At 43.4% G+C, this 12,891-nt stretch overlaps 2 protein-coding genes across 2 annotated transcripts in view; one reads left to right on the top strand and one right to left on the bottom strand.

The window, feature by feature from the left end:
- LOC134676198 (U5 small nuclear ribonucleoprotein 200 kDa helicase) overlaps positions 1-8,173 on the top strand; it is a 67,172-nt gene extending 58,999 nt beyond the window's left edge. Inside the window, exons 36-43 of the mRNA XM_063534527.1 lie at positions 600-760; positions 1,870-2,021; positions 2,465-2,597; positions 3,597-3,741; positions 4,849-5,025; positions 6,093-6,227; positions 6,329-6,436; positions 7,851-8,173. Of these exons, the coding sequence (XP_063390597.1) occupies positions 600-760; positions 1,870-2,021; positions 2,465-2,597; positions 3,597-3,741; positions 4,849-5,025; positions 6,093-6,227; positions 6,329-6,436; positions 7,851-8,093 (1,254 nt within the window). The 3' untranslated portion in view covers positions 8,094-8,173. The remainder of the gene's footprint in view (positions 1-599; positions 761-1,869; positions 2,022-2,464; positions 2,598-3,596; positions 3,742-4,848; positions 5,026-6,092; positions 6,228-6,328; positions 6,437-7,850) is intronic.
- The window catches only part of LOC134676164 (unextended protein), a 304,119-nt gene that overhangs the window by 214,596 nt on the left and 76,632 nt on the right, over positions 1-12,891 (bottom strand). The window lies entirely within an intron of this gene.

Here is a 12,891-nt window from a genome sequence, read left to right on the forward strand (position 1 = left end):
GTGCTCATGTGCCGCGCGCACCACAACACCTTCTACACCAAGCTGCTGCTCGACTGTCTCCCGCTGGAGGTATGTAGAGAGGGACACAGGGAACAGGACAGCGCCCAGTTGGTCGACCCAAGTAGTAGAGTGTATATATACTCTTATATTATAATCTTTTGCTCCTGATAACGAGTAAGAGAAACCTTCTTTACATTGTACCTACCTAGGTTGCTAGGTTTGACATATGTATACACGGTGGCTAAAAAATAAGTGCATTCCCGTTGCCAGAGACTTAGCAACTTTTACTACGGGACCAACCCCGACAACGGGAATGCAGTAATTTTTTAGCCACCCTGTAATATTTATTGTGATTTTTTTCTCTATTTTGCATATTAAATCCATCTATATCTTGAAATTACGAAACTTTATATAGGTAATGGTGTGATCATTAATAAATACTTTCTGAGATAATTAATTTCTTACATTTAATTTTTAGTTTTTCTGCGAGCCCTTACTTTGAGAACCCCTGGCTTGACTACGAGTGTCCCTTTGACAGTGACAGTAGTTTGTATAAAATATTTAATGTAATAACTAACCATTTTATGTACCTATTGCAGAGTCATCTGGACCACAGACTGCACGACCACATGAACGCCGAGATCGTGACCAAGACCATAGAGAACAAACAGGACGCCGTGGACTATCTCACCTGGACGTTCCTCTACCGCCGGCTCACCATGAACCCCAACTACTACAACCTGCAGGGCGTCACTCACAGGTACGGAACCCACCATCACCAGACCATAGAGAACAAGCCGTGGACTATCTCACTTGAACGTTCCTCTACCGCCGGCTCACCGTGAACCCCAACTTCTACAACCTGCAGGGCGTCACTCACAGGTACGGAACCCACCATCACCAGACCATAGAGAACAAGCCGTGGACTATCTCACTTGAACGTTCCTCTACCGCCGGCTCACCGTGAACCCCAACTACTACAACCTGCAGGGCGTCACTCACAGGTACGGAACCCATCACCTAGTTGTCATTGTTGAGCATACGAATTTAAAGCCCTTGGTTACACAATAAAGGCTCCGTCACATTGACGCGGTAGCGAAACCGACGCGTATTGCGCGCAGTACCGCGCAACTGGGAATGCACAGAACGTTATGAGCTACGCCACATTGCCGAAGCGCGGCACCGTGTTCAGTCCGCCCTCGATACGCCGACTAAATGCGGAGCGGTCGCGGGGCGGAAGCGGGTCGCGGTCACTTGCCCGTCACATTGAGCGCGGACGGAGGCGGTGCAGTTGTGCGGAACGAAGTCAATAACAATATTATTTGCAATTTTATTTATTTATTTAGATATTTAATTCAGGCAACAAGGCCCATATTACAAATACCTTACAGACTAACTTACATATGTGTTTCATAAACTTAAAACTAAACACTATTTAGACGACAAAACGGCGTAACAATGACGGATGTTACGAATAAATAAAATTTGATAGCTATTTTACACGCGCATAATTATAGCAGAGCATATAGACACCGTGCGCGTCGGAGGGTCTGCCATCTTGTGGCCTGTGTGTACATTGTCAAAACAAGTGCTACCATCTACCGTTCTCGTCGGTACGTTTCCTTGTGCATAGTAGGTTCTGCCATCTTGTGGGCTACATCGGAAGAATAAACGACACATTTACGCCTCGCGCCAAAAATCTGACGGCTCCTATGCTGCCCCCTATAGTTCATGCACGGGACTCATAGCTGTCCCGCCCATGATGCTGGTTGTCAACGTCACTGTGCGAGATTGACAGAAATATGCGGATTAATGTACGAAAATGTGTTTGAAAAGCGTCTTTATTTTAAATGAGTGTTCTGTCAACAGACATCTATCAGACCACCTCTCGGAGCTGGTGGAGACGACCCTGACGGACCTCGAGCAGTCCAAGTGCATCGCCATCGAGGAGGACATGGACCTGCAACCCCTCAACCTGGGCATGATCGCTTCATACTACTACATCAACTATACCACCATCGGTGAGACACATTTGAGTCGCTTAACTTCAAACTCGGGTAAATCTGTTTGTCAGATTTTGCGATTTTGGTACTAAGAGAAAGGTGAGAGGGTCGAATGGATTTACCCGAGTTCGAAGTTTTAAGCTACACATCAGTCAACCAATTCGTTCGACCAAGTGTGGTGCCAACCTGATTATAAATTGTTTTTAACGTTTTGTTTTCTGTTTTATCCTACGTGTGTCAGTATACACTAGTTGTCCCGCAGTTACAGAAAAACTGTGTATTCACGGTTAGCCGATTTCATATGCACACATACTTTCGTATACTATTACTTAGAGATGTATATGGTCTCTTAATGGCGAATAACATGAAAAAAATATATAGAAAAAAAAACACATACAAAAACAAAAAAATAATCTATATCTTCGGCCCTTCTAATATGAATGTTATATTTAATCTGACAGAGCTGTTCAGCTTGTCTCTGACGAGCAAGACGAAGATCCGCGGCCTGCTGGAGATCATCTCCTCGGCGGCGGAGTACTCGGAGCTCTGCATCAGACACCGGGAGGAGAACATCATCAAGGCACTGGCTAACAAGTGAGGCATAATGTTATATTTGATCTGACAGAGCTGTTCAGCTTGTCTCTGACCAGCAAGACGAAGATCCGCGGCCTGCTGGAGATCATCTCCTCGGCGGCGGAGTACTCGGAGCTCTGCATCAGGCACCGGGAGGAGAACATTATCAAGGCACTGGCTAACAAGTGAGGCATAATGTTATATTTGATCTGACAGAGCTGTTCAGCTTGTCTCTGACGAGCAAGACGAAGATCCGCGGCCTGCTAGAGATCATCTCCTCGGCGGCGGAGTACTCGGAGCTCTGCATCAGACACCGGGAGGAGAACATCATCAAGGCACTGGCTAACAAGTGAGTCATCATAGAGAAATAACTGAGGATAGAGTGCTAACTCTTCATTACCATCTTTTGGCCGATAATTGGCTCCCTGGAGAACCACCTTAATCCGTCTTCGGCGTCGGACAAGCAGAAGGTGTTGAAATAGAGTTCCGGTTAATCCGGTTATAACATTAGCTGAAAATTGTTGAGCATTTGACTTTTCGTTCGTCGCGACATCTATTGTCAAGTAGCACAATACAATAGGTTTTCCTGTCATCTATAGGTAAAGAACTATATTGTGTATTTTCTTCATAATTTTAGACCTAGTAATTTCGTAAATAAAGGTAGGGAATGGTCATTCTCATTATTTGTCTATTTTCTTGAATAACTTCTTTGATGTTTATTTGAGATTTTTCACATTGAGCTAACCCGATATAGTTTGAAAAACTTTATATTTTGATTTTCTCATTTACCCCCCAAAACTGGCCCCATGTTTAAAGTTCATTTGTTTACGTTACATGTCCGTGTTTGGGTCACAAACTTACATGCGTGTACCAAATTTCAACTTAATTGGTCCAATAGTATCTGAGATAAATTAATAGGCTGTGACAGACAGACGGACACACGAGTGATCCTATAAGGGTTCCGCTTTTTTTTCCTTTTGTGGTACGGAACCCTAAAAAACTAAATCTATTCTTATCCAGGGTCCCACACAAGCCGACCTCGGCCTCCGGCACGGTCAAGTACAACGACCCGCACGTGAAGGCCCACGTGCTGCTGCAGGCGCACCTCTCCCGCACACAACTGCCGCAGGAGCTCCAGCAGGACACACAGCTAGTACTCACCAAGGTAATGTATTCTTGTCCGGGGTCCCACAAGCCGGCCTCGGCCTCCGGCACGGTCAAGTACAACGACCCGCACGTGAAGGCCCACGTGCTGCTGCAGGCGCACCTCTCCCGCACACAACTGCCGCAGGAGCTCCAGCATGACACACAGCTAGTACTCACCAAGGTAATGTATTCTTGTCCGGGGTCCCACAAGCCGGCCTCGGCCTCCGGCACGGTCAAGTACAACGACCCGCACGTGAAGGCCCACGTGCTGCTTGCAGGCGCACCTCTCCCGCACACAACTGCCGCAGGAGCTCCAGCAGGACACACAGCTAGTACTCACCAAGGTAATGTATTCTTGTCCGGGGTCCCACAAGCCGGCCTCGGCCTCCGGCACGGTCAAGTACAACGACCCGCACGTGAAGGCCCACGTGCTGCTGCAGGCGCACCTCTCCCGCACACAACTGCCGCAGGAGCTCCAGCATGACACACAGCTAGTACTCACCAAGGTAATGTATTCTTGTCCGGGGTCCCACAAGCCGGCCTCGGCCTCCGGCACGGTCAAGTACAACGACCCGCACGTGAAGGCCCACGTGCTGCTTGCAGGCGCACCTCTCCCGCACACAACTGCCGCAGGAGCTCCAGCAGGACACACAGCTAGTACTCACCAAGGTATGTCACTAACACCTTTCCACTTTGCTTAAACCAGTGGGGAGACAGTCCTCACTTCGAGTTCGGCTCCGTTCGGCTCAGCATTGCTCCGAACAATTATTAGGGTTGGCACCACTTGACTTCCTTTTGCGTGCGCGACCACGCAAAAGGAAGTCAAGTGCTATGGCGGATGCTGTCAAAGTAACCTTTCAAGTAGAATAGAATATTGCATATTACACCTCGGTAAAAACAAGTTGTTACAAAATAATGGTATCTTATGGACCCTAATTGGGTATGGCAAACATTTCCATAAGTTAAAGTACATATTAAGTTAAGTAAGGTTTACATTAGCGCAGTTGCGCTCATGAACTTTTTTTATACCACATCGGTGGCAAACAAGCATACGGCGCCTGGCGAAAACTACTTAAAGCTATCAAAATATCTCGAAATAAATGATTAATAAAGTTATATATTTCAGGCGATCCGACTTATCCAAGCGTGCGTGGACGTGGTATCCTCCAGTGGGTGGCTCTCCCCAGCCGTGGCCGCCATGGAACTGGCCCAGATGGTGACACAGGCCATGTGGGCCAAGGACTCATACCTACGTCAACTGCCCCACTTCAGCTCCGAGGTGGTGCAGCGGTGCACTGACAAGGTAATATTACACTAGCGATCCGTCTGATCCAAGCGTGCGTCGACGTGGTAACCTCCAGTGGCTGGCTCTCCCCAGCCGTGGCCGCCATGGAACTGGCCCAGATGGTGACACAGGCCATGTGGGCCAAGGACTCATACCTACGTCAACTGCCCCACTTCAGCCCCGAGGTGGTGCAGCGGTGCACTGACAAGGTAATATTACACTAGCGATCCGTCTGATCCAAGCGTGCGTCGACGTGGTAACCTCCAGTGGCTGGCTCTCCCCAGCCGTGGCCGCCATGGAACTGGCCCAGATGGTGACACAGGCCATGTGGGCCAAGGACTCGTATCTGCGCCAGCTGCCGCACTTCAGCCCAGAGGTGGTGCAGCGGTGCACAGACAAGTTGCACCGCTGCACCTTGCAAGGTGGATATCTATAACCTTTAAACGAGCAATTCTTGTTTATTTCTTTATATATATAAGTAAGTAAGTAAGTAAATATTCTTTATTGCACCAATAACCATACATCTTACATACATATATATTTCGGGGATCTCGGAAAGGGCTCGAACGATTTCGATGAAATTTGCTATATGGGGGTTTTCGGGGAAGAAAAATTGATCAAGCTAGTTCTTGTCTCTGGGAAAACGCGCATTATTGAGTATTTATACTTTCTCCGAGCAAAGCTCGGTCTCCCACATATTTACATGTTACAATAGACAAAAACAAGAAAAGCTGGAACTCTATAATAATTTGTAAAAATGGTACGACTATTTTTATTAATTAAGAATAACATTACTTAGTAATGTAAGGCCTGAGTGGACGCTCGGAGCGGAGCGTTCGGCGGGGCGTGCAGCGTGGCGTCGGGCTCACAAGTGACTTGAGCGGCGTGCACTAAGGCCGCTCCTATGCGTTTGCATTTATTTCACATGCACGCCGCACGCCCCGCCCCGCCCCGTTGCACGCTCAACTCAAGCGTCCAGTCAGGCCTTACACTTTAGAGTCCGTTAGAGCTAATTCAAGGCAAGTAGGCATCCTTTTTAATTATTTTTTTTTTATACGTTTACTAATTAATTGTGATTTCCACAGGGCGTGGAAACCGTCTTCGACGTGATGGAGCTGGAAGACGCGGCGCGCGCGAAACTGTTACAACTGTCCCCCGCCGAGATGGCGGATGTGGCGCGCTTCTGCAACCGCTACCCCAACGTCGAGCTGGTCTACGAGGTACACTATAATTACATCTATGACAGCGCCATCTGTGTAGTCACCAGTGGTAACAACTTGGTGGGAACTAGTGGGAATAACCCGAGTAATTGTGTTGTCAGGTGAAGGACGAGCGGCGGCTGCGCGTGGGCAAGCCCATCGTGGTGGAGGTGGCGCTGGAGCGCGAGGACGACGTCGTGGGGCCCGTCATCGCGCCCTTCTTCCCGCAGGTAACTCTCCTCCCACTGCCTTAACACATTCACTGCCCCCGACGCATATGTGCGTTCACCGTCATACAAGTTTGTTCCTAGGCCACGCCCCCTGGCAGTAAATGCGTTAACATTCCTTCTTAGTTAATCATCATCATCATTATCATATCAGCCAGAGGACGTCCACTGCTGGACATAGGCCTCCCCCAAAGAGTGCCACAATGACCGGTCTTGCGCCACCCGCATTTAGCGGACTCCCGCGTCCTTTACCAGGTCGTCCGAGAATCTTTCCGCCCCAATGAACATCGGTTCTACGGGCAATGTGCCCCGCCCACTGCCACTTAAGTTTAGCGATTCGGAGGGCTACATCGGTTACTTTGGTTCTGCTGTGGATGGCCTCATTTCTGATGCGATCACGCAGAGAGACTCCCAGCATAGCCCTCTCCATTGACCTTCTCAGTTGTAGTGGCGAAATTCATAGAGGTGATCATGAGGTAGTCAAGTGGTTGAGCATGAGGGAGGGTTATGTGTCATGTTACATCGTGGCTTGTTACGTTTTTTCAGTCGATAATAACAAATAGAATTTCGAGCATTTTCGACATAAAAAACGTGACTAGGGTCTGTGCGGAAAGAGAAGTATGGGCCCTCCTACATTTCACGACTCTTCTATTTCCGCGCAGACTCTAATCCGTATCCTTTTCCAGGCATAGTACGTTTTATCGACCACATACGCGCCAACAGAATTTCAACTTTAGCATTCCGATTTAAGATTCAAATCAGATTGCACTTTTGGGTTTGACTTGTCTTCAAATGAATCATCAAAGCTGGATTAATTGAAATATATTTGGATTTTTTTGGGAAACCTTGTAGATTGGTGCGGCCTGGAAAAGTTATGTCGAGAATAGAAAATAGTATTTCGAGCATTTTCGACATAAAACGTGACTGACCCGTATTAATACATCTTTTTTAGGGTTTCGTAGTCACCTAGAAACCCTTATAGTTTCGCCAGGTCTTTATGTCTGTCCGAGGCTTTTCTCCCTGATCGTTAGTGCTAGGCAGCTGCAATTTGGCATGGATACATAAATCATGCATTGCGACACATAGACTAGGAATCCTCTAGACTGAGTTTAGAGCAATTATTTCATGCAACCGATGATGCCAAAAATGCGGGGGTGCGCGGGACGAGGTGAGCGAAGTCCCGTGCCGTGATTGGTCCGTTCAAAGACACGGACGTCACACAAAGACACTTTCGATTCGAACATGGAATAAAATTACCGTATGCGTGGCAGAGGGGGTAGCGCGACTATGCTCAGTCTGGTGGATGTTTTGTCTGTGTTGCGACGGAACGGTAAAATAAAAAGTACAAAAAAAAATGTGTACCTCCAATACAGTTCTTTTTTTATTTTTTGTATAATCTCGTCTGATTTCTTTACAGAAACGCGAGGAAGGCTGGTGGGTGGTGATCGGGGCGCCCAAAACGAACAGCCTCCTCTCCATCAAGCGCGTATCTTTGGGCAAGAGTGCGCGCGTACGCTTAGACTTCGTGTGCGGCGCGGCGGGCCGGCACGCGTACACGCTCTACTTCATGTCGGACGCGTACCTCGGCGCCGACCAGGAGTACAAGTTCCACGTGGACGTGGCCGACGCGGCCGATGATGATGATGACTCCGATGAATAGGCTGGATATGATTACTGTGTCGGGGGGTGTTTGATATAAAGTGATAGGAAAATGTGGAATAAAATGTGATTAAATATTCATTGTTGTTTCAATAGATATCAATTATAGATAGAAGAGGTATTCTTTTCCTTCCAGCAACTCCTCGCTATCTGAAGGAGCGTTTCAATTATTTAAACTCTGTGAGGCTGTCGCGCAGTCTGCTTCTTTCCGTTCCGTCTTCTTCTTCAAAATTTTATAACACTTCTTTTACCTTTCAAGCTGTCCGACTCTGGAACTCTTTACCAGTAGGCATTAGGCGCGCTCAATCTTTTGCTGCTTTCAAAAAACTACTAAAAGAACATTATCTATCTCTCCCCTAGTGTTTGTATGTTACCTACTCTGTGGCTGACATGTTGCTGTCATATTTTTAGTTATATCCCGGTTATTTTATATATATATATATATATATATATATATATATGTATGTTTATGTATGTCTATTTGTATTTCGTAATTCGACGCTTATCATGAATAGTGACACAAAACAAAATGAAATGCCATTCGACTTTAGATCTTACCAGTAAAAGATAGAATATTAAATGCAATAGCATTTTATTTTTAGTTGTACCACTGTTCATGATAAGCAACTAGGGTTTCTGGTTTCTCGACCTTTTTAATTTCTCGAGGCACGGGAATTCTCGACCAAGATTTCTCGAGTTTCTCGAGTATCTCGAGAAATTTTTAAAGCTCCAAAAAACATCATGATATTTAAGTTTTTTTTGCTTTTTTACAATTCAGACTCGTAGGAATCGTAGGTGAGATCAATAATCAACCACAGGGTACATTTTTAGTCACCATAAATTGCACTTAATAATCAAAAATACAACAACAAAAAAACTATAGGTGCAGGCGTGCGCACCGGCGATGTGTATTTCTTTAGGTATTCAACAAAATGTAAACAAACCACAATATGGTATTTTATTAGGTAGCAATATTCAAGTCAATTTTAACTCGATGTGACAAAAGTTACAGAAGTTTTACTACATAATATTAATTACTTATACTTACTCAACGTAACAAAAAAGCTGCTAAAATTATAATATTTTACTAATAGGAATATATCGGAATGATTTGATTTATCAATAGTAAATGTTTTAAGTAGGTTCCTACCTGAAAATATTTAAAAAAACCGGGCAAGTGCGAGTCGGACTCGCGCACGAAGGGTTCCGTACCATAATGCAAAAAGAAACAAAAAAAAAACGGTCACCCATCCAAGTACTGACCACTCCCGACGTGGCTTAACTTTGGTCAAAAATCACGTTTGTTGTATGGGAGCCCCATTTAAATCTATATTTTATTGTTTTTAGTATTTGTTGTTATAGCGGCAACAGACATACATCATCTGTGAAAATTTCAACTGTCTAGCTATCACGGTTCGTTTTACCCTTTGGGTGCGGAACCCTAAAAACATTGTTCATATTTATTTAATTTATTTATTTCTCGAGTTCTCGAGGCATTAAATATTTTTTCCCGTCTCGACTTAGGACAAATTTCTCGCCTCGGGAATTCTCGAGCAGAAACCCTATAAGCAACGATATGTGTATGTTTATTCAATGTGATTGTGTGTGTGAACGTAGGCTCCATAATGTTCTCTTTGCAACACCTACTTATTCGATTAAGTACTTCTCTGTTTCCGCTACCCAAAGGTTGTCTGGAAGAGATCGCTCTTTAGCGATAAGACCGCCTGTTGTCTGCCTCTACATTTAATCAATTGTACTTTTCTTTTGTCTATCTAAGAGACCTACTCTTTATGGTTTTATACGGGTTTTAAAATAGAAATGGTGTCCAAAAAGAACTGCTGTCTACGTTCTCTATAAATATTCTTGTACTTTATTTATACCTTATAAAAAAGGCAACAGTACCTATAGGAAGACGAAATCAATATCTGGATCGTCCCATTCGTTTTTCGTCAATTTCTTAAATTAGTCCTATTCTGCTTTCGTCACTCATTCTACATTCGTCACAATCGTCGGTGGCTTTCAATGTAGAATGAGTGACGAAAGCAGAATAGGACTAATTTAAGAACTTGACGAAAAACGAATGGGACGACCCGTGACGATACCACGAAATCGGGGTGATGAAAATAATAATCTCTCCATCAAGCGCGTAACCCTGGGCAAGAGTGCGCGCGTCCGCCTAGACACCGCGTGTGCGCCGCTCGAGTGCCGGGAAACCGCTTTCTCTATTCGTAGTCACTTTCCTCTACAAAGGGGGAAAACGCTGAGATCGGCTACGAGCGTAGCGCTAAGAAAACTTTAGCAATGTATGTGTTAGGTGTGCAGTATCATTTTCATGATCCTAATAAGCCATCCAGATTTATCGCCGTGAGAGGGTAAAGCTTATAGTTCGTTTTTTTAGCATCAGAAATAAGGTAAAGAATCATAGACTTATAATTATATAAAGACGGTGTCTCAGCGAGCTGTCACTGTTGCCACTTTTGTTTAGTGTACGATTAACAATGAGGCCCACGTTGCTGTAGCCATGTCGATAAAGTCATATCGATAAACTATCGACATTTCTTGCAATTTTAATTTTACTTCAAAGGCTTAACAATACCTAAAATGACCAAAAACCCTTTTATTCTTTATTGTGGTTATCAGATCACAATTTTAGTCACGCCCCAGCAGGGAACCAAGGGAAAGTTCAGATATTTAATTAAAATACATAAATACCTCCTAAAATAGGTGTTCCGCAATAATTGAATTATATTATTATATTATAATATATTCATTATCCATTAGCATTTCAATTATGTTTATGTTTAACGAAGATATTGAAGCTTCACTTAATCGCTATTTCGTTCCACTGTGTAGCGTTTATCGATATATAACATGATTAAAATCGACTTTTCACATCCCTAAAAGAGCACACATACACAGCCTGGGCGCATCAAGAAAGGCAACACTTGATTTGAAGTCCACCTTGTCAACAGTATGGTTGTCCTTTTTTGACAAACGGCATTTTAAAAGAGCGAGGAGAGAGAAATGATACTAGTTGCTGCGTCGTGAAAGAGAACAGAAAAGGTTGGGCCCTTGTAAAGAATGTAGATGTGTCTTTTAATTAAAAACACATTTTAAAAATAAGTTACGGCAAATATGTAACAATTATGAATCTAATACGATCATTTATATTCTGCTTTCATCTCGGGCTTTCATAAGTTATAGTTACTGATATTTAAAAAGCGTTTTTCATTTAAAAGACATGTCAAGATCGCTTACCTTCTTTCAAGTTCTTTCTAATGCTAAAAAAACGAACTATACAGCATTTAGTAACTGGAGACGCCTGTCATTTTCTGTACAAATCAGTCTGCCGATTATTGCGGGGGAGGGAAAGTCAAAAAGGGGCCCTTGGCTGCTAAAAGGTTGCCGACCGCTGCTCTAAGGGGTAAGGTCACAGACAGAAAAAACACAATTATGCTAAACGCATATATTTAAAATAATTGTCTAATCAAAACAATACGATATAATTATTCTTACAATTATTTATATCATTCAATCAATGATTTATACAAAAACATATAACATTATTACATGTACAGCATTATCCCCATTAAGGGACATTCGTAAGTGATTTATAGATTGTCTCAACATTTCTAAGTCTACATTTTTATTTTATTTAAATCAAACGATACAGGCAATATTTAAACAAAAGAAAACACTACAAATGTAGTGCCTGAGAAGATAGCAAATGACTCAAGCTATCTGCGTTTTAATTTGGCAAACGATGTACCAAACACTCTGTATATTATAGAGGGTAAGGTAAAGATTACCACCAGCACAGACTTTTTTTACCAAGCAGGTAGATAACTGTGGTTTTAAACAGAAGAGAATGATTTCTTAAATTATGTTTTAATTCTAAAATCAGGCGTATTCTTTTTTGACTACTAAAACAATTATGTACCTACAGTCTTTAACTATTTTGTTACTAATGCCTGCACGTTTTAATTTAAATATGTCTGTATTTAAATAAATATCTGATCTACAGTATCACATACGCATTCATGCCTATATTTAAATTATGCTACGGTTAAAAAGAGGAAAAGACAATACTTATCGTTTCTTATAGGTAATAAACTCAGATCTAAATATTTGGCTCATAGCTAGTTTGGGTACAGCACGGTTTGTATTCAACTATATTTTATATTCAGATACTAAATCAGAATTATAACTGGAATCATTTTCACATCTGACATCTCAAAAGCGCCATACTGAACTGTCACACGACTGACAATAGTCTGTGCTGAAAGTGAATGCAGCTAACCTTAATCTTGCCACACGCTATAGACGTACGTTTCACTTCTATTACTTCTTTGTTTTGTGTACTAAATAGACAAAAAAATACTAATGACTGGCCAATTGACAATCATCTTGATCATGTCCCAATTATGTGCCAATATGACTAGTGATCGCTAACAATGGTTTATTTTCATGGCAGCGTTGTTGAAGTAAAAAACTCACAATCAGCTGTAATTATTTTTTCTTTAATTTAACTGCCATGAAATTACAACGTTTTTACCGACCACTAAAAATAATTTAATCTAAAGGCCTGTGCACACCGGCTGCGTGTGCGTGACGTGCACGTGCGCGTGCGGCGTTGTAGTATACATATCCTTATGAGAGATGGCACACCGCTTGCGTGACGTGTGCGGCTCCAACATTTTAGCGCACGCACACGCGCACGTCACGCACACGCAAGCCGGTGTGGCTCGGCCTTAATGCGTATTTAAAACTAAAAAAACTGATAGGTACAGTCAAAAGTC

The sequence above is a fragment of the Cydia fagiglandana genome, chromosome 24, assembly GCF_963556715.1.
Source record: "Cydia fagiglandana chromosome 24, ilCydFagi1.1, whole genome shotgun sequence".
Classification (NCBI taxonomy): Eukaryota; Metazoa; Arthropoda; class Insecta; order Lepidoptera; family Tortricidae; genus Cydia; species Cydia fagiglandana.